Source organism: Oreochromis aureus, linkage group 9 (genome assembly GCF_013358895.1).
Source record: "Oreochromis aureus strain Israel breed Guangdong linkage group 9, ZZ_aureus, whole genome shotgun sequence".
Lineage (NCBI taxonomy): Eukaryota > Metazoa > Chordata > Actinopteri > Cichliformes > Cichlidae > Oreochromis > Oreochromis aureus.
In genome coordinates this window covers 35,697,983-35,720,196 of record NC_052950.1, presented here as the reverse complement: position 1 = coordinate 35,720,196, position 22,214 = coordinate 35,697,983, and the positions used below count along the sequence as shown (strand labels likewise).

The 22,214-nt window shown below is 40.4% G+C and overlaps 2 protein-coding genes across 4 annotated transcripts in view; both read left to right on the top strand.

Moving 5' to 3' along the window:
* The first annotated feature begins 607 nt into the window (after window positions 1–607).
* On the top strand, window positions 608–7,647 carry LOC116321067 (histidine-rich glycoprotein-like). 2 transcript variants are annotated; one of them, XM_039617143.1, is made up of 4 exons: window positions 608–817; window positions 3,455–3,544; window positions 4,330–4,851; window positions 5,002–7,647. In XM_039617143.1, the coding sequence occupies exons 3-4, from the start codon at window positions 4,677–4,679 to the stop codon at window positions 5,949–5,951; spliced, it is 1,125 nt and encodes a 374-aa protein (XP_039473077.1). In that variant the 5' UTR covers window positions 608–817; window positions 3,455–3,544; window positions 4,330–4,676; the 3' UTR covers window positions 5,952–7,647. The 2 variants fall into 2 exon arrangements, with proteins under 2 accessions (XP_039473077.1, XP_039473078.1); XM_039617144.1 differs by having other exon boundaries at window positions 4,330–7,647.
* A 4,209-nt stretch (window positions 7,648–11,856) lies between these two features.
* The window catches only part of nebl (nebulette), a 122,931-nt gene continuing 112,573 nt past the window's right edge, over window positions 11,857–22,214 (top strand). Inside the window, exons 1-2 of one of the 2 annotated variants that reach the window (XM_039617192.1) lie at window positions 11,857–12,192; window positions 19,180–19,274. In XM_039617192.1, the coding sequence (XP_039473126.1) occupies window positions 12,124–12,192; window positions 19,180–19,274 (164 nt within the window). In that variant the 5' untranslated portion in view covers window positions 11,857–12,123. The remainder of the gene's footprint in view (window positions 12,193–19,179; window positions 19,275–22,214) is intronic. The other variant, XM_031740828.2, reaches the window with a different exon arrangement.

Here is a 22,214-nt window from a genome sequence, read left to right as displayed (position 1 = left end):
GTATTACTTAACAGACATATTTTTTTTCTTTGTTCCATATTCTCTAGGTCACATTGCAGCAAACGTTAATACGTAAGATGTCTTATGGTTTTACTTCATTCAACAATCTAATTTATCCTTTGTTTAATAAACAACCTGAAAAAACAACAAAGAAAAATATCAACACATCCTTTAAAGCCAGGAGTTCCTTTCTAAATTAGGAAATGAATAATGTTTAAATAAAGTGTTTGGTCTGGAATAAAATAAACTCACATACAGTGCTGGCATATGAGTTTAATATCAAAGTAAGGAAAAGGATCAGTGATGATTCAGTGTAAACAGTAGAAATGGTTTCAATACTGTTAGCTGTCCAGTGGATTGAAGATGCAAACCTGCTGAGATCTGTGTTATGCTCAGACTCGAGTTCATCATTGGCCAGTTTATAAGACAGTCCCTCAGACTGCAGACCTGACATCCTGATAGAGATCCAGCAAACGTTAAGGCAAACGCATTTGTTTGGGAGGATTTGATTGATTGATTTTTACGTTTCAGTCCAGACTCCACACCAGTTGGTGGCGGTAAAGCACTATTTTGCTGTTTGCAAACCGTCAATAAATAATAACAAGAAGAAGAAGAAAAAGAAGAAGCACCTGAAAAAAATGTGGGCGGGGCTATTCATTACCGGAGTTTTTGAATAACTGGAAAAGATTACAAACGTGTACGTCTTTACCTGAGTAACATCGACAGAGTAACTCGCACTTTTTAATTTATTTATTTAATTATTTGAGTCGAAGGAGGAAATGCGAGATTGGATTTAACATGGGAGCGCCAGCAGCAGGTAAGAAACACGAGAGCAGCATCTCTAGCAAATTTATCTATAAACGTTACACTTTTAAATTGTATCAAAGTTTTGAAGGAAGGGTCTCGATGGGGTTTGTTTACACGGATTACCTGTAGACCTGATTATTTGAAACATAGGCCTTGATTAATATGAGCAGATCTGGTGTGACAGACAGAAAGCGAGGAAATGTAAAGCAAATGTGTGTACTATGAAGTACCATTAACCTCCTAAGACCCGAACTCTTCCATGGCATGCATTTTTCATTTCTCTTTGATATTCGGGCATATTGGGACCCGATAAATGTAAAAACAAAGAATTAGCAGATTTATTTATTTATTTATTTTACCTAATTTTTGTTTCTAAGAAAAATGAGAGCCACATATGAGGATATTCGTTTAAAATTTCGATAGAACAGTAGTAGTATAATGTCCTCGTAAGTCATTCAGTTTCGGTTTAAAATCGTCTGATTCTTTTATTTACAGCATGTTTCATGCGCAGTAGTCTTTAGTTTCTGCTTCTTGTTCAGTTGTTGCTTTGCATGCCCTGTACAGGCTCTTGGTAAATGCATTGAGGAAATTAATGACTGGTTGTGCCACAATTTTCTCCAGCTAAACAAAAACAAAACTGAGGTAATAGTCTTTGGTGCCAAAGAAAAACGATTACAGGTCACCAGAGAACTCTATATATCTAAAAACCACCAACCAGGCGAGAAATTTGGGTGTAGTGATGGATGCAGACCTAAACTTAGAAAAACACATTAAGACAATAACAAAATCAGCTTACTATCACCTCAAGAATATTTCAAGGATAAAGGATCTGATGTCTCAACAGGACCTGGAAAAACTAGTCCATGCATTCATCTTTAGTAGGCTTGATTACTCTAACAGCATCTTTACAGGTCTACCTAAAAAATCAGTGAGACAACTACAGCTCATTCAGAACTCTGCTGCTCGAGTCGTCACTAAGACCAAAAAAGTGGACCACATCAGTCCAGCTCTGAGGTCTTTACACTGGCTGCCTGTCCGTCAGAGGATAGACTTTAAAGTTCTGATGCTGGTCTATAAAGCTCTGAATGGTTGAGGACCAAAATACATCAGTGACCTCCTGACTAGGGCTGCACGATTAATCGTTAGAAAATCGCGATCTCGATTCATACTTATGTGCGATCTCATTTCCAAATGACAACGATTTAAAAAAAAAAAAAAAAAAAAAAAGACGACGACGTTTTGATCCGGGACGTAATCTGCATGAAAACAAGCGCTCACTCTTCCTGCTCAACAAATGACAAGGGCGGAGCCTTATACCACGTGATACAGAAGCTGTGCCGTGATGCTCAAATTGGCAGGGAAAAACAACGGAGAACAACGGAGAACACGTCAGGGATGACGAGAAAGTGACAGGAGAAAATTCGTCCCGGTCAACCACCCAAACATCAATAACGGGAACCTTATACAGCGCTTCCCTATACACGTCGAACTCCCGCAGGCACAAAGAAATTACGGAGGCTATTACTTATCACCTGACCAAAGATATATCAACACTGTGCAAAACGAGGGATTTAGGAAAATGATCAATACTCTAGACAAACGCTACACAGTGCCGTCCCGCAACTATTTTTCTATTGTTGCACTACCTGCTCTATACACGCAGTGTCGAGCAACGGTGGAGACAGAATTTCAAGCAGTACAACATTTTGCGGCAACGACAAAATGTGAGGCATTTATTGTTTTTATGTTTATTTATTGTTTTTATCTTCAGTTTCAACTGTTACGAAGTTGATGTGCAGTTAATAAGTGCAATAAATATTTATATTGGAAAAGAAAATCGTGAGAGAATCGTGATCTCAATTCTAAGCAAAAAAATCGTGATTCTCATTTTATGCAAAATCGTGCAGCCCTACTCCTGACCCAGTATGAACCTTCCAGATCCCTCAGGTCATCTGGATCTGGTTTTTTATCAGTTCCCAGAGTCAGAACCAGACACGGAGAAGCTGCATTCAGCTTTTATGCTCCATATATCTGGAACAAACTCCCAGAAAGCCTCAGATCAGCTGAAACACTCAGTTTATTTAAATCCAGGTTGAAGACTCACCTGTTCTCAGCTGCTTTTGAATAAAGCACCAAATCCACACTTTTAAGCTTAAATTTCAAAACTTATATTTTAACTACTGATTTTATCTACTGTTTTTTTAAATCAATTTTAAATCATGCTTTTTATTTGTTTTTGTTTTTTAAAGTCTCTGTAAAGCACTTTGAATCACCTTGTTGTTGAATTGTGCTATATAAATAAACTTGCCTTGCCTTGCATGAATAACATAAATATAAGATAAGATAACCTTTTATTAGTCCCACACGTGGGAAATTTGTTTTGTCACAGCAGGAAGTGAACAGTGCAAAAGTTTTATAGCAAAAATTAGAATACAATAAGAATAAAACACTGTACACAACTGTACAGAATAGAATAAAATACTATATACAGTAGAATAAATAGAATAAAATATACAATAGGATAAAAATAGAATACAAATGCTTAATACAACTGAGTAAAAATACAAGGAGTTCTAATAACTTATCAAAGTGTGTTTAACATTCTGTATAATCAATTTGTATTATTATTGCCTTCAAATGACTTCAGCTGGGATAAGTGATGGATGGAGCGAGTTTTACTGCGGTCCGGGATTTTCCAAACAGGGGGCTGGAAAGGAATTGCACTGGAGCACAGCAGGTAAATATAAGAAATAAAATGCATTTCATTGGCTATGGGACATATTTGTTAGACAAAACATGCACCTACAAATGACATGATGTTACTTTATTTGCAATATATATTTTATGCTAAATAAAAAAGCCTGAAACTAATATACAAATACAAAAAGCAAATCAAAGTAAAACTGTTCCTCATTCACATAAACGGGTCATCCCCAGAGAAAATCTGCATAAAAACGGACATCTGACTTGTGCCATGGAAATGCAAGAACCAGCTAAAGCTGCATATTTTTCTTTGAAAAATGCATACATGGCTTGCAGAGTTTAAACAGTATTAAGATGGCACATGCCATTTACATTTTCACCTGTAACTGTTGAGTATTTGTAGTATTTTCTATGGGCTGTGTCATATTTGTATTGTCTATACCACAGGAGTCGAACTCCAGCCCTCGAGGGCCAGTGTCCTGCAGGTTTTAGATATGTCCTTGCACAGCTGATTTAAATGGCTAAATTACCTCCTCGACATGTCTTGAAGTTCTCCAGAGGCCTGCTAATGACCTAATCATTTGATTCAAGTGTGCTGACTGGCGTTATCTAAAACCTGCAGGACACCGGCCCTCGAGGCCTGGAGTTGGACACCCCTGGTCTATACTGTTGATTGAGAGTTTTTGGGTTTGTTTTTTTTTTTAAGGTTACACAGTTAGTAAATCATTTACCATTGTAGCATTAAAATAAACACTGTGAGGCACTGTGTTTATAAGACTTTTAATTAGTTAATGAATTTTATTCTGTGTTTTCCACCAGGGGAAAACTCCAACAGCTAAAGTTGCTGTAAAATGTTTTGAATAGTTCATAACATTTTCAGTGGTCATTGAAAACAAAGGCAAGCTCAATTTCCCTTGATGGAGGAATTTGGATATACCACTTAACAAAAAAAATCAAGAAGTGAAACTTCGAGTGGAAGTGAAAGCACAGGAGAAAAAGAAGACGCAGAAGTTAGATCGTAACCTAATGATCCAGAAGAAACCCATGTCTCAGCCTCTAAACCAGTGTTTTAGAAGTTCATCCCTAAATTCTCAGTAAGCTTGTTTTTCAACTCTTGTATATCATTGGATGTTCATACCTGGGTGCATAACAGCCACTAGAACAAGATGTACAGTCCAACACGGAATAGAACAGCAAGAGCTGAACTAACTTCAGTTCAGGCAGCACAAGATGCCCTTCGACCAACACAAGATGCCGTTCAGCCCCTTCGACCAACACAAGATGCTGTTCAGCCCCCTCGGCCAACACAAGATGCCGTACAGTTCTTTCGACCAACACAAGATGCCGTACGGCCTCCGCGGCCAACACAAGATGCCGTACAGTTCTTTCGACCAACACAAGATGCCGTACAGTTCTTTCGACCAACACAAGATGCCGTACAGTTCTTTCGACCAACACAAGATGCCGTACGGCCCCCGCGGCCAACACAAGATGCCGTACGGCCCCCGCGGCCAACACAAGATGCCGTACGGCCCCCGCGGCCAACACAAGATGCCGTACGGCCCCCTCGGCCAACACAAGATGCCGTTCGGTTCCTTCGACCAACACAAGATGCCGTTCGGTTCCTTCGACCAACACAAGATCCCGTTCAGGCCCTTCGACCAACACAAGATGCCGTTAGGGCTTTTCAGCCAAGACAAGATGCCGTTCGGTTCCTTCGACCAACACAAGATGGCCTTCAGGCCCTTCAAACAACACAAGATGCCCTTCAGGTAAAACAAGACGCCCTCCGGGCAACACAAGACGCCCTCCGGGCAACACAAGACGCCCTCCGGGCAACACAAGATACCTTTCGGGCAAAACGAGATGACCTTCGGGTCCTTCAGGCAACACAAGATAACCTTCGGCTCCTTCAGGTAACACAAGATGACCTTCGGGCAAAACAAGACGCCCTTCGGGTCCTTCAGGTAAAACAAGATGCCCTTCAGGCAAAACAAGATGCCCTTTATGCAAAACAAAATGCCATTCATGCAAAGCAAGATGCACTTCGGGCCCTTGAGGCAAAACAACATGCCATTCAGGTCCTTCAGGCAAAACAAGAAGCCCTTCGGGCAACACAAGATGCCCTTCAGGCGAAACAAGATTCTCTTCGGGCAACACAAGATGCCCTTCAGGCAAAAGAAGGTGCCCTTCGGGCAACACAACATGCCCTTCAGGCAGCACAAGATGCCCTTCGGGCAACAGAACATGCCCTTCAGGCAACACAAGATGCCCTTGGGTCAAGACTAGATATCCGTCAGCCTCTTCAGGCAACACGAGATGGTCTTAATGACACTTGTTCACCTTTTGTTGACGAATCAGCAGCAGGTAGCAGTTCTGACTATGAAGAAATCATGAAACGCATTAATATGGAGTCTGAAACTGTGTTGGATGATGATTAAATAAACTTTAATGAAAATCTGCTCCACTCTCAGCTTATCCCCTCTTTCACTTCTCCAGTAATTTTAGTGGGCCCTGGTGGACACCCTGCCTCTTGCCTTGTTCTCACAGGATGGTCTCACTGAGCAAAATACCCTGTGCAAACAACTTCACACAAGTAAACAGCTCACCTGATATGCTGTTAAAGGTCTTTACGCCTGTTATTAATGATGATTTTTAATGATGAAACCTGCCTGTTCCAGTGCTCATGTCCAGGTCTGTACCAGTGCAGTGTGACCGGCCTGGTGTTTTTAATGCAGGGAGAAGGAGACGTGGTTTACAGGACTGTCCCTTGGAACAGGAGGCTGCTGACCCAACACCACAAGAAGCCTGCAGGACCCCTGTTTGACATTAAATGCCAGCAGCAGTCTGTGTGTCAGCTTCATCTCCCACACTGAGGTCATCTCCACAGGTGGAGGTCAGTTCTTGCAGGTCGCTCATGTGAATGACGAGGGCATCGAGTTTATTAACTCTCACCTCAGGATGAAGACTCTCCTCCTGACCCAGTCCAAGCTTTGGTTCTGCTCTTCTACAAACCCCTTGTTGATCCTGATCTCAGATCTTTCCTCAGTGTGTTGTTGCTTCCAAGGAACATCGTGATCCGTGATTTACAGAAAACCAGGAGGAAACTAAATGGAGATGAGAGGTACATAGACACTTCTCCTCACTGCAAACTGCATCCAAAGCAGGTTTACACTCTGTCCACTGTTCCTGAGGATGATCTGATTGAAGTTCAACCAAAAGAGAGAGATTTTTATGATAAGTACCACGACAGTTACTTTACGACATTCCAGGTGATTTTAAGAAGAATCCTCACAGATGTTAACCTCAGTCTGAAAGAAAAGAGCAGCTCCACATGTGTTTGGGAAAGAGATGTCTTTTCTCCCCTACAGTGGGAACTTTGAATCGTCCTCCTTCTGAGAGGCTGGCAAACACACGAAGCTGCTTCGTTGAAGGGATATCAGGACCTGTTCTCAGCAGCCTGATCGACAAACTGCTGGAGAAAACAGTGATAACTGATGCAGAAAGGGAGGAAGCAGACAGGATGAAAAACAAAAGGGAAAAAGCACGTTTTGTTATTGACACTGTGAGGAGTAAAGGTGAAGCTGCCAGTTCAGAGTTAACTTTCTCCATGAGAATGATCACATCCTCTGTCAGCACCTCAGGTTAAACTGAATGGATATTTTATGGATCATAATGTGTTTCTTTAATGACGCCAAAGTCATTTTTATCTTTCTTTGACAACTGAAGTGAGTGAAGAAAGACATTTTTTAAATGTTATTCTGAAACCATATAATTTAAACTTTTCATCAAATTTTGCAGCTGCATTTATTTTTATTCTGCACTTTGTCACAGACGTTAGAGTTCTTCTGTTAAGTTATTGTGACTGTGTGAACCAAATCTGACAGGTGAATATAATTATTTGAAAAAAGTTGAATTACATTCAATTTTGATTTGTTTCAAACAAGTTCTATAAAATTAAAAATGTTTATAAATTGTTCTTTACTGCAGATCTCACATGTTATTTATGGAAGGAAGCACGAAGTTCTCTGTATGTTTCTGATTTAAAAATCCACAAACGCACTTTTTATAAAGACAGCTGAGTGGTGACAGTGATTTCAACATCCTAGTCTGAGTTTAAATAAAGGGAAACAAACACTAAAGTGTCTTTAATCTGTGTTTGAACCTGTTTCAACAAATCTGTCAGAAACCAAACAGCTAAACACATTTACCTTTAAATTCCTGCTTTGTTTTGAAATTATGTAATATTGTGAGTTAGCTTTTAGTCTGCTCTTTAGGGTGTTTTTCAGCATTATTTATTCTCACTTTTATTTTTAGATTTTCAGTTTCTTGTTTACTTTATTAAATATAATAACTTGTCCCCATGGTTATTTAACTTGTTTAAAGTAAAGTGAAACAATGTTTTGCTTTAAGACGGCCTTTAATAACATATCAAACTAATTTACTTGAAAGTGTCTTAAAAGATCATTTCCCTTAAACTGTTTGTACCTTCATCAGCCAGCAGGGGGAGGCATTTGCTTAATAAGAGTGCTCTTAAACTCACTGCAGGTGAAACCTGAAGAAGCCACGGTTTGATATCCTGCACAAAGGAAACCAAAAGTAGGACAATCACAGAATCTGTGCTCACATCATTAGACAGCTAAATTTCACCCTAAGTTAGTGTCTGTATGTGTGAAATATAATAATAAATTATTCTACAGCTGCACTCTGGTGTCCACATTAATGCCGTAATGTGAGTAAACCAAACTAACATTTGATCTCAGTATTTACAGGTTGGCAACAAACGCAGAAGGAAAAGTTTAAAAATAAGCTTCTGATTGTTTCCAGATGAGCAGTTTGTATTGTTTCAACTTGTTTTATTGAGATATGATAATGTAAGAAATATTTATCATAAAACAGTAACCTAAAGTGCAAGCACACTCTCTCAGTATATCATTTGACTGGTTAGCACACTATAGAATAGCTTATATTACATAAATCTGAATAAGTTAAATCCAGGATGTCTGAGAGTGCAACAGACTGATTCACCTCCACAAGGACAGACAGCCTACAGGAAGTCCTTCAAACACATGCAGTTTGATGCATCACACGGTTTATTCAACTTTGCGCTCACAACACTCAACATGGGCTTTAATAATCATCAGATTGTTGTACTGGCAGACCGTGGTGGTGGTCCTCATTTTTAAGAAGGCAGTTGGAGGGTGTGTCCCAACTATAGGGGATATCAGACTCCTCAGCCTCCCTGGGAAAGTCTATGCCAGGGTGCTGGAAAGGAGAGTCCGTCCCTTAGTCGAACCATGGATACAGGAGAACAATGGGAGTTTTTCCCAACCAGTCTGGTTGTCTTTATTCTCAAGAGGATAAAGAGCTGGTCCAGTGTTCCACGACCAGGACGAAAGCCACATTGTTCCTCCTGTGTTGTGTGGACTTGGAGAAAGCATATGACCGTGTCCTGTGGGAGGTGCTGCGGGAGTATGGGGTGTCTGGCCCATTGCTACGAGCCATTCAATCCACATACAACCTTTGCAAGAGCTTGGTCCGCATAGCCGGCAGTAAGTCAGTCTACTTCCTGGTAGGTGATGGGCTCCGCCAGGGCTACCCTTTGTCACTGATTCTGTTCATAATTTTTATGGACAGAATTTCTAGGCATAGCCAAGTGGCGGAAGGCTTTCACTTGGGTGGTCTCAGGATCTCATCTCTGTTTTTGCAGATGATGTGGTTCTGTTGGCTTCATCAGGTGATGGCCTCCAGCTCGTCTTGGAACGGTTCGCAGCCGAGTTCGCAGCAGTGGGAATGAGAATCAGCACCTCCAAATCTGAGGCCATGGTCCTCAGCCGGAAAAGGGTGGAGTGCCCTCTCCGGGTCAGGGACGAGACCCTGCCCCAAGTGGAGGAGTTTAAGTATCTCAGGGTCTTGTTCACGAGTGACAGGAGAAGGGAGCCGGAGATCGATAGACGGATTGGTGCAGCGGCCACAGTGATGCGGACACTGCACCGGTCCGTGGTGGTGAAAAGAGAGCTGAGTGTAAAAGCGAAGCTCTCAATTTACCGGTCGATCTACGTCCCTAACCTCACCTATGGTCACGAGCTGTGGGTAGAGACCGAAAGAACGAGATCATGGATACAAACGGCGGAAATGGGTTTCCTCCGAAGGGTAGTGGCCTCTCCCTTAGAAATAGGGTGAGAAGTTCGGCCGTCCGGGTGGGGCTCAACTTGGGCTGCTGCCCCCGCGACCCAGCCCCGGATAATCGGAAGAAGATGGATGGATGGATGGGATTGCTGTACTGAACTACTCAGTGTCATGTCATCTTGATTTTGCTTTATTTATTTATTATTTTGCTGCATTTAGGAAGACATTTTCGGCTCTGCTTCTACTTTGTTGACTTATTAAACATATTTCAGTCTTACCTTACATCATACTGTGAATTGTGCTGACGTTTGTTGTGTTTAAATTAATATTCATGTGTTGGAAGAACACAACAGTTTCTCAAATCTCAAATTAATAAAATCTACATCTTACAGTATAAAGCGCCTCGAGCGGACTGTTTTTGCAATTTAGTGCAATAAAAGTGTATAAATAGTGATTATTTTTTTTTCAAAAGATACAGTAAATAAAGTAATGTTAGCAGTGGGTGATATGTAAACACTGTCATGACTTTGTGTAAACATTTTGTCTTTTATAAACTATAAATGACATGGATTCTACATTGTAATGGATGTGATGTTCTATAAAGTGTTTTTAATAAAAAAATAAAAAAAGAGGCAAAAATTAGTTTGTTTCTTTATTCAATTTTTGAACAGTGGTACTCAGTCAGTACATATTCAGTAAATGCAAATTATTTACATGGCAGCGCACTTCAGGCATAAATCTAGACCCCTATATAAAACATTATGGCATTATAGCAGTGACAACTCCTCCACAGTAGCAGGTGGGATTTTTCTTTTTTGAGGACGGCTCCTTTTACCTTTCAATACGGATGGTCTGTTTATGTTTTGATCAAGAGTCTTTTTTTGGGCAGCTGAAGAGGAGAAGTCTATCTTAAGGCCAACCACTGACTGTATCTTGGTCATATTACCCAGCAAAACCCAGTATGCAGGTTCATCTGTAACAGGCCTTGTGCCACGGATCCGCACTGTTGCTTCTACTTTAAACAGAAGAGCAGCGACATGGCTGCAGGTCTCCGCGACTCCGGCCATACAGGTGCAGTGGGCGGCTTCAACCTTCCCTGTGATGCTCACAGTGACCCATGGCTGCAATGCTGGTTCATGCAGTCTTTGAGAGTGCAGCACCTGAAACACACACAGACAAAGTTAATTTAAAGACAAGAACTATGAGCCAAGGCCGACATAAATGTGTTTTATCTACTTTATCATAAATGTGACAGTGTTTAGAAAGTTAGCACATACATGTAATTTTTCATTTTTTTATGCATCCATCTATAGAACGCTGCATGTTATATTCTAAATCTGCCTGTTCTCTCTCAGAAACCTGCCTGCAGAAAATGAACCTAAAGTATGTAATGCAAGGATGTAATCACTTTAGAGATGGAGAAAGCATAAAGTGACAATTATGAATCACTTAATATGATAAGGAGATTCTGCAGGTCATTAATCAATGTATAAAACTAAAATAAAATGTATTTTTAGTGACACAAGATACAAATATTGAAGCAAGATGTATAATTAGAATTATTTATAATAAATATGAATAAATCAGTGCAATTTCTTTAACCATAAAGAATAACTAAATCCTTCAGGACAATGTCACATCAATGCACTGAACTCACTATGTTATCCACCTAACAGCCTCCACATGTTCTCACTGTAATTTCACCCTCATGAATGAATTTATGCTGCACTAATCTGAATGTTTGCAGGGAAATCAAACGCATTTCACACGCAGTACTCGAGCTGACTTACCTTTGTTTGAATGACGACTTGTAGCGCTGACTCCACAGATAAGGTACGAAAATATGTCAGGCTACGTCAATAGCGGTTGGTCTTCAGGGTTTCTACTCCACAGCCGTATTTCATACGGGTCCACATTTCCAATGCACGCTATTTTCTGCAAGTACCGCTGCTTCGCCTCTGGACGCAATCGGTCTCTATACAGTCCATTCTCTTTTGAGCTGCTTTTAAGCATCTTGTAATCGTGTTCCAACACAGTGTGTTTGTTTTGATTCGTAGACCCCGAAAATGGTGCCGCGCTCCCACAATGCATTGCGGCGTGACGTCAACTCCAAAGCCCTATATAAAAACTGAATATAAATTTAGGCACTTCCGCCCTGGCTTCACTTTTATAACGGTGTCTTTGACTTTGAAAGGATCGTAAACCCGCTTCCTGTGTGCGCTCTGACTGCCGCTGGCTTGCGCTCTCAGATGGAGTGATCGGTCCCAGCTCAGCATCCAGCCTTCACACCGGACGGTGCGCCTGTGAGAGGAAGAGCAGAGCCGCTCTCTGTCGTTCAGCTTTTCAGCTTCTTCACTGAGTTTACAGCCTCGCAGACAGAACTTTGGCCTTTTTGGAGCTTCGGATCTTCGTTTTACAACATTTCATCCCGGCGTAAACAAGCGGAATTTAAGCTTTGGAGGAGAGCGCAGCGGAGGTCTGGAGATGAACCCCCCGTGTGCCCGCTGTGGCAAGATCGTGTACCCGACGGAGAAAGTCAGCTGCCTGGACAAGGTGGGAACTTTTCTGTGGGGGCAAGTCAGACGTTAAACAACTCCTGCATGATGAAAACATTCAGTTTAACACAGAGAAATACGTTTAAACTGGAGGTCACGTGAATGGTGAAGTGAGGAAAACTCACCTTTAAAACAGTTTCTAAGCTTCGTGCTTCCAAAAACACAGGATCATTATATATATAACTACCTTTTAATGAGTGCAACCCTAGTGTGGGCTATTTAAGATGGTCTAGTGACAAAAGCTGTGTTTACACCTATAAACCGTTGTAGAGACCAAATGTGTGGGTTTGCCGTTTAATTTACCAAATTTATTATATCTTAGTTCCTCTGTTATTTAAATTTATCTAAAACAAATAAACAAATTAATATATTTTTGTTAATTTAGATTAAACCCAGCTTGCTATAAACACAGTTTACAGTTTTTTAATGTCATCGGTCAGCTCACTTCAGTTGTTTTTCTCTCTATAGTTTTGTAAATAAAATTATTAAAGTGTCACAATTACAGATCCAGAAATATTGTGACAGCCAGCTGTTACCATAGCACAGACTTCCTTATAAATAACTGCTCGAATGGCTCAATGATATGATGAATAATGGCTGTAACAGGAATGTTTTGGACCATCTTTGCTCTTAAATTCCGGCGTAAAACCACATTGTTAATTTGTGCATTTGCTGGTAACACCTCTGTAATAGTCGCTTGCATAATGGTGATAAATTATTAAAATATCTTCAGCAGCCTCATGCATTCACTGTCAGTCCTGTGAGGCATCAGATGACACAACAGCATGTAGGCAGCAGCGCACATAATATTAGCTCCTCGTCTTTCATCACAAAAGACTCTTGTTTTAGGAATCAGCAGCAGATAAACAGTTTTTGATTGTAGAAGTAGGAAGAAAAGATCTGGATCCAACTTTATCATAAGAGCTCAACAATGAGGAGAGTGTGGTTTAGAAAGAGAGAGCAGTCTGGACCAAATGCTGCCTTAAAGTCTGGGTTATAATAGAACTAAAGGCAGTGTTGGAGGCAGTCATTTAGAGAGGGACGCAGGCAAAGACAGAAGTTCAAGAGAGACATAAAGACGTTTGCTATTCGAGGATGTCCCTGCTGTCCCTTACAAAATAACCTTTAATCAGATGTTTTCACAGGTGTCACTCATTTTACATTTTTGACACAAAGTCTGAAAAATAAAACTAAAGAAATAAAAAAAGAAATCCAGGATTTCTGTTTATCATCTGTGTTTTAAATAAAAACTCCTGCAGAATCAACATTAAAAATAACAGCAGAAATGTTTTAGTGCACAGTTCCTATTCTTGCCATGAAGAGTATTTCAGAGTTAACAGCTTTTTCTAGATCCAGTACGATTCTGATACCTCGTCTTTGGTCATTTTTCATTATCAACTCCTGATCCAGTACCAGTGTTAAATATACATATATAAGCTGTATTACTCACTAAGGAAGAGACTGGGAATCGGTCATGAAGTGTGAGGCAACAACAGGGCAGAGTTAAAAGCTGATGTACCAACTTTATTTTAAAAAATTAAATAAATGTGACCAAGAATTTAAATTTACAGAACTGGGGTTTGTTATTAGAATATTAACAGGACCAAAATCAAAATCAAAAAGGTACATTTAAGATTTAAACTCAGTGTGGAAGTCTTTTCTGTACTTTTCATTCACAGTCTTGCTAGTTTCTGCTTTCCCTGCTGGCTGTGTCCCTTTGAATGCACCTCCTCACACGTGGATGGAGCTCACAGAGAGCGGTGAAGTAAACATTAAAGAAGCTGAAGAGAGCACATCAGGTTACAGTAACGATGCAATCAGTAGCGGTTTTAGATACGGGCGACACGGGCGGTTGCCCGGGGCGGCATCGTGATGGGGGGCGGCATCACGGGCATCGGTACAAAAAAAAAAAAAAAAATGCTCGTACTCATGCTGCCCCGACGGCAGCCAGCGCATACTGGGAATGGCATAGGCACCGATCGGTTTTCTATCGCCCATTTGCTGGGAGTTTGCTGCTCTGCTCTCCACAGTAAATAGAGACGGGAGACTCTCTCTTCAAACGCTAGCTCGACAGCTGCGATCTAGCAAAGATACCGTCTGGCACAACTTCCTCCCACATTTCCGGTTCACGCGCGTCAAAATGGATTTTTCTTGGTGCGAATGTGCGAATGTGCACGCGTCAAATTAGGGGCGTTTGGGGCATTTTCGCTCGCGTCTATCGCGTTCGGTGTGAACACACCGTAAGGGCGCCCTCCGTTTGCGAGGTGCGCCTGCCGCATTCTGTGGCTGGCTGGAGCAGCATCTAATAACCAACTGGCAGAATAAAATAAAATAAAAACAAACCAACAAACACGAAAACAGCAGACATTATGATGCAGACTTATAATTTGCACCGATGTTTTTTCGAAATTCTATACACGAAAAGTGAGCGCGAGAGCCCTCGGTGCGCCTGCTCGCTGCTGAAGTCAAAGTAAACTTTATTGTCATCTCCGCTACATACAGTCCAGTATATAGAGAGACGAGATGATGAGGCTCCAGTTACAGCAGTGCAAATAAACGAACAATAAATATAGTAGAGTAAGAAAATAAATATACGCTTTAGGACTCGGGGTAAAGGGATCAATAACAATTTAAAATTTAGAATTTACAGTTTGAGGATTTAAAGTCTCACACACAACCCGTCGAAAGGGGAGGGAGACCTGGTGGGAGTGTTCGCCCAGGGCGCCAAACAGGCTAGGACCGCCACTGGATGCAATAAATCTTTAAAAGATAAACTGAAGTTAACGAGTGTGTGAGCCACAGAGAATCTGACGGGAAAACGTTGTCATAATGACAAACAAAATAATTACAAAATTAACTTTGTGTTTTTATTTTCTTTGACTTGAAGCTCTAGATTGTGACCAAAAACCCACGAGGAAAGTGTTCATGAGGTCACAGAGCTCAGGAGCTCAGGGCTGTTTTATCATAGATTCTTATAGTACTGAAGTCTTTTTGAAATCAAAGGAGTCGCCCCCTACTGGCTATTACAAAGAAAGCAGGTTTAAGGCACCTCTGTAGCGGCTTTGCTTCTCTGGTTTAGGGAGTTCCCTGTTTACTGCACATCTAACCCAGTGAACATACTTCAAATGGTTGCATCACGCCTGTCCCAGCTCACAGTCTTAGCAGGAAAAACAAACAAAAAACTTTAATCTGAATTTTAACAAAATACTTTGTACAGAAAGATAAAAAATCTACGCAGACAGTTAGCAAAAGAACAGAACAGAAGAGAGATCCAGTTATAACATAAATACACACCAGGGGAGGAAACTAAGGAAGAGGTGAACTGAAAAAGAAAACCATTTAAGGAGGGAAGTCAGCTGACTTTCAAAATAAAACAGGAAGTGAATTGAAAGTGACTGTCCATGCAGATGCTAATCTGCAACCAAAAAAATATTCTGAAACACGTGTGCTGGTACATATCTGCCTCTGTTAGCCTGTTAAGGGTCCGAAATTGAGGACGAGAGTAAAACAACAATGGTCCAGAAGAGCATATCAATATCAGCATGGATCTCCACCCAAAATACACTTCAGATTGCTTTTTATAATATCAGGGTATTATAACGCCCCCTCTTGCGTTTTCAAGCACATAATTTGCATCTTAAGAACATTATTTGCCTCTTCTACAGACAATGATCAATTTTAAGAGATAAATGCAGACACAGAAGTTCCCCTTTCTGGCATCCTCTTCCAAATATGGTGATGATCTCAGGCCTTTGAGGTCCCCATGGACTTATCCTCCTTCTGTCACCTGTTGTCAAGTAAACTCAAGTGCAACATGTTGCTGAATACACTCAGGCCTTTGCTCCGCTACTATTTTTACTGTAACCATATAATCAGCATATAAGCTTTTAAGATTATAGATTTAACTCAACGATTTAAAGTGATTATAACTGCACCTGGAATAAAAATATTAACATGTGATTATGATAACACCTGTAATACAAATTATAACATAATGCCAGCAGCTTCAATAAATGCTTTGATGAATTGATAATTAATATAATGATAAAGATGATGGTTATGAACAGTAACCGTAAAATAATTTCTTTAATCCTACACCGCCTAGCTGGTGTTGGTGTCAGTCTTGGAGCTGGAAACAGCTTCATGAAGTGATTTCTAGTCAAGATGGAGATAAATACAGGTGAGAAATGTAGAGACATTCAACTTCTTACCCATTCAGGTTTTTGTTGTGCACTTTCTGTAGCCTTTAACCTAAAAGGGAGCCTCTTGAAAATGGCTGCAGCTGTTGTTTAGCCAATCTTCTTGAAGTACAAAAATTGTAGGTAAAAATAACAGATGAAATATTTGATTGCTTGACACAGAGTCAAATATCAGCCTAACTGTGTATTAGTCCGTTTCTAGTTCTTCCTTTACTGAAACTGAGTGTGTGCTCTGTGCAGTGAATAAAAGTTTGACCTGTTACAGGTTCACTGAGGATTTGCATTTCAACACATCCTGCTCTTTGACTGCACTTAAGTAGAGGATTAATATAGAACTCATATGACCATGTTGACATCTCGAACACAAAATGCAGTCGCTTTCTAACTCATTTGACTTTGAATTTGACTAATCCCAGAGCGGGACAGATGGAGGACGATCTGTGCTGGATATTAAAATGAGTAAAACAGAATCATATCTGTCACATTTTCTTCTGAACAAATATCAGTTTCCTTTCAGCTTCATACTTCATGTAGAAATTTTCTGATTTTTGTAGCAACATAAGGTGGAGCTGCTCAGTCAGAGTGTTTGTGGTCTGGTGGTTGTTATCATGTGATCTAATCATTGATAGTCTTGTGATAACAGGTAGCATAAGAAGCAGGAGCCTCCCACTGGGACTCTCAGATTTTGGCACATGCAGCCTTCAAAAGGACTCTGTGCAGACGAGGTGTGAGATCTTAGATGTGACTTGTAGTGTGGGGAGACCTTCACAGGTGAAACAAAGGCAAAAATAGCTGAATGCAAACATCAAACTAAAACCAGTGACCTTTCAGGGGTCAAGAGTCAGTGACCTGGAGTAACTCACATACCTGAGGCATCTCTCGCCTGAGTGCCTGAGAACGGGGCAGCACCGAATACCATTTTAAGGCTCCGGTTCTTCATCAGCTATTAAACAGCCAAAAGTGAGAGACCGAGCAGGTGGGAGGTGCTTGATTTTTTCAAAACTTGACAAAATGACCATACAGGAAATAAAAACAAATAACTGTCCTGAGCAGCATGGGGTCAGTACTGTGGCTGCAACAAAGGGGTGTGGCTATAGAGGTCTATGATAAAGACCAGCATGACCACAGTAAACACTTCCCAGAGGACTCAGTTTTCAGTGTTATTTAATATATTATATGCTTATTTTGTATATTAAACTTAGCATCAGAATCCAAAAGTAGAATAAAGAAGGGTGGAGGGCTTTAGGGTGGATCTGTCCTGTAACTGACTCGTTTTAAAAAGCTAAGCTGATGATGACCAAAATGCTCAACTTAAGACTTTAAAAACTGGACACTGCAAATGTTTGGGTGACATTATCATAGCTGCATCTGTCTTTCATATATAGCTGTGGTCACTAGCTGCTCTCTCACTGTGTGATCCAACAGAGAGCAGTGCCAGCAGCCGAGATCAAGCCTGTTGATTAGCAACTTTTTTTAAAAGAAAGTTGGTAAAGAGCCAGAAAAACAGACTGAATCTAGAAACAAAGTGACTCAAGTGTAATGCTCACCTGTGAGTGAGACGGACTTCAGGCACTTAAGCTGAGCTGATATGCATTTCCACATTTAAATAAGCAAATAAATAGGCAAATGCATCCCTACCCATGCTTACCATCTGCCTTTAACCACATCTTATTACATGAGCAGAACTTCCTACAAGCAACTAACCACAGATAATAGTAGAGCCTGAGTGATATACTGGTGGGGCCGATGTTAGCTATCTGCCGATTATATTGGTATCTACTTTTATAATATGACATACATTAAAATTAAAAAGTAAGCAAGAGATGGAAGAATCAGAAGTTGTCTGCATATGCTTGTGCAACATCCCAAATGGAAACATGCATGTGTGGTCTGCTACCAACACGACAGCCAGCTGATCCTTACAGAGTTGGGCAGGAAAGTAGTAATCGTGGACTTGATGACAGAAATCTATTTATGTTTGGTGTGTCTGAAAGAAATAGATAGATCTTATTTTTAAATGCACAAATATCGGCACTGGTCCTAAAAATCCAAAAACAATCGGGCTCTAATTTAAGAAATTAACATAAAGGAAGGCAATGTGGAAGTGCCTTAAACCTGCATTCTTAATGACCACAGGGAGGATGAAAACTGTGGTTCTGAAATCAATGCCCTGACCTCTGTAACAACTTTACAGGCGAGTTTAGAGGTTCAGTGGCTCGTGTCATGTCACAGTAAATGAAAAATGTAGTTGATTTAGTCATTTTTTAAGTTTCAGAAAGAAACATGATCCACAACTGCGTCTTCACATCCAGTTTCAAAATACCAAGACAGGCAAAATGTAGTGCTTGAGATTTCATGTGACATCATAAAACAATGGGCGATGGCTGTAGCCATCTTTTGTACCATTAATGCATCGTAGGCATTACTGTACTAACCAGGAAGTTCAATGAGGAAAACCACAGAATGAAGCTTGAAAAAGTCTCCATGAAAAGGACGCAGAGATTTCAGAAACAAACTCCAGACTAATTCTAAACAAACACAGATCAGTTCAAACCTCAGTTTTTCTTCTGAGGGGATGAAAAAACACTAAATGACAAACTGGCCACATCATCATGAAGTATTTATTCTCATATACTTCCAGTTCTCCATTTTCCTCTACATCTCTATAGATGACATCTTTCACCAGCGTAGCATGTTTACTGGGCATTAATGGTTCCACGAGGGTATCACTGAACTATGGAAGCATTTGAATCTATTGATTCGAGTGTGAATCTGTGTGTTTTCAGAACTGGCACAAAGGATGTTTCCACTGCGAAGTTTGCAAGATGACGCTGAACATGAAGAACTACAAAGGCTATGATAAGAAACCCTACTGCAACGCGTGAGTCCCCAGTCTCTCTCTCTGTTCATGTAGCACTGAGGTCTCTCTCCTTCTGTACATTATAAATAACTTCAAATACTCTCCAATGTTTTGCATGTTGTACTTCATAATGATAGGTTTGCAGAGTGCTTATCTAACCTTGCCTTGACTCAAGTGTGACGATTATACATGAATGTTGTGCGAGTATAAACAGCATCGCCTGGCTGTAGCTGCTGTGTTATTATCTGCAGGCGGCTCATATCTGTGTGGTGATGCTTCCAGGTTTTTATAGCAGTGCTGGTTTCAGTTTTTGGTTGGTTTCAGTGGTTTTGGTTGCGAGCCCAGCCCAACTTCACTCCACTACTGTTGCTCCTCCCACAGAGCATTTCACTTTTCCGTTAGCATGTTCTGCTTGTTATGATCTGTGCAGATTGAGACACAACAGTGCTGTTTGTAGCCAGTAGAGAATACTTACTGTGTGCTGCCAGACCTTCATAGACGAGATTAAAAACTCTCCAAGGATTCAAGACTTGGATCTGCATTTGATGGAGGATGGGAGTAAATTACAGCTTGTGCTGCAGACATTGTTGTAGTATCTTATTGGGAGGTTGTGCCTCTGACCTTTGACCCTGTTACTGTTAGTTGTTTGATGATCTGAGTGTCTGTCCTTGTTGCAGCCTGCTCTAACAAACAGCATCGACCAGTAAAATAAAAATCCAACACTCCATTTATTCACTCAGCTGTTGTCTACTGCTTCCTGCTAAATGTGCAGCTGTTTGGTGTTTTTTTGTTTAAACTGTTGACAGTTAAACAGATTCCAAAGTAGATTAAGGAGACGAGACTTTCCTCAATCAGGGCGGACTAATGTTTGAAGCTCTGAGGTCAGAGGATGTCACATTTATGCATTCAAGAGTAGTAGTGGACTATTACTGGTTACATTCAAGGGTTCAGAGACTTTGTGTGGCTTCTTCTATGTTGGCAACAGAAATGCTGAAGTTAGCTGCAAGTTTTCTTGAATTCGACTTACAGGTTGTCAAACTCGACACACTCATCAGCTGTTATAAGTGTTTTATGTTTGTTGTTGCAGAGACCGTTGTCTATGGTGTAATCACACCTGAGACTACTATTTGAACGGGTCATGGTGGTGATCTGATGACATGGCGTCTCTCTTTCTTCCACTAAGCCAGATGTGCGCTGGTACCACTGTTGTTGGCGTCAATCTTACTGGACATTGTTCTCATTAACTACACATTGCAACAATTAACATCCATTAAAGCAGAAAATTAGAAAACTCTCCACCAGTTTGTCACTTTTAATACTTTATGTAATCATGTGATTATTTAATAACAGTAAAATTAAAAGTTTCCAAGTTGGAGAATAAACAAGAAATCCCCTCAGAGTAGAGCTGGGCGATATAAGATTTTTTCATATCACGATATGCTTTTTTCATTTCAGGCGATAACGATATATATCACGATATAAGCCAAATAACTATATATGTAAGATTTAAATGTGATGTTGCTCACAAATAAAATGTGAAATAATCAGCAGCTTGTTTTGATTTAAATATTTATTTCCCATAATAAGTTCAACAGGGCAGATGTACTTAAAATGAGGCTTCAGTTTTATACAAAATGAAGGCAAATATTACAAACTACACAAAAGGCAGCCGCTAAAGCGTTTAAGTTTCAAAATAGAACAAACAAAACAGACTACTAAATTGTCAGTTCCACTTAGAAACAAAATATTAATTCTAAAAATAAATCTTAGTTTATTTTACAGAAAAAAAGACAAAATTGACCAACTTACATAATATTGCTTTGGAAGCGCTGTCTGAGAGAAATGTTTATGTCCAGGGAGTCGGTAACGAGGATCCATTACCTTAATTAGCTGCTTGAATCCTTCATTTTCGACCGTGTTTATTGGTAGCATGTCTTTAGCAAGACGGTAAGCTATGGCATTCGCTATGTGGCTATGGCTCTTACCTTTTTTGTCATATGGTAAGACGCTGGTGAAAGCCGACTCAATTGACTGTTGCTGCTTCACAGGGATTCCCCTGGTTGTTTTCGATGACAAATTAGCGAGCGTGCTCCAGTGGGTGGCACTGCTTCAGGTGATAAAAAAGGTTTGTTGTATTTCCAGACTTTGTGAGAACATGCTTTCGGCACAATTTACAGTGCGCGTTACTCTGTTTTTTGTCAGACTTCAAATAGCCGAAATACCTCCACACTACGGAACTTCTCTGGCCTTTCCTTTCGACAATCTCTCCGACATCGGAACCGTCATCTATGTTCTCTCCGGTATTCTGGTCACCAAAAACCCGGCACGGCAGCTGGCTGCTTCCCAAACAAATACACACGCGCGCCTTGGCACTTGAGCTGTACGTAACAAGTTACGTGAGGTGACGCTGCGGCTGTGATTGGTTCGGCTCTGCGCTACTTAATTTTTATTGGCTATTGGTTTTTTTATAAGACAGGAAGACAGAGACCAGGTCTATCGCAATAGTTTCATTTTTCTATCGAGAAAAAGTTATTTCGCAATACATATCGTTATCGTTTTATCGCCCAGCTCTACCTCAGAGTTATTAACGTACAAAAAAAGGTAAATATTTGGACGATGTCCAGAAGATTTAGAGTAATGTTGCAAATTCATGTATTGTGAATCATTTATTGTTTTACAGTGTAACCATTAGTTACTGTCCTTGCAGACTGGCCTAAACTAGTAAGAAAAGCTATTAACAAAAACAATAAGAACCTGGTTGATGCATTTATATACTGGAAGCAGGTATCAGTGTGTTTGTAGCAAAGTCTCTGAAATGAGCTGAATATTTGTAGTAGCTTTATCAGAAAGTTATCTTTTGAATGGCAGCCAGCTGTGAAGAGAACAAGTACACTTTGTCCACCGCATCGACTTACTGGCCTCACACACAAACACAAACTCACAACAGGGCTTAAAGTCAGA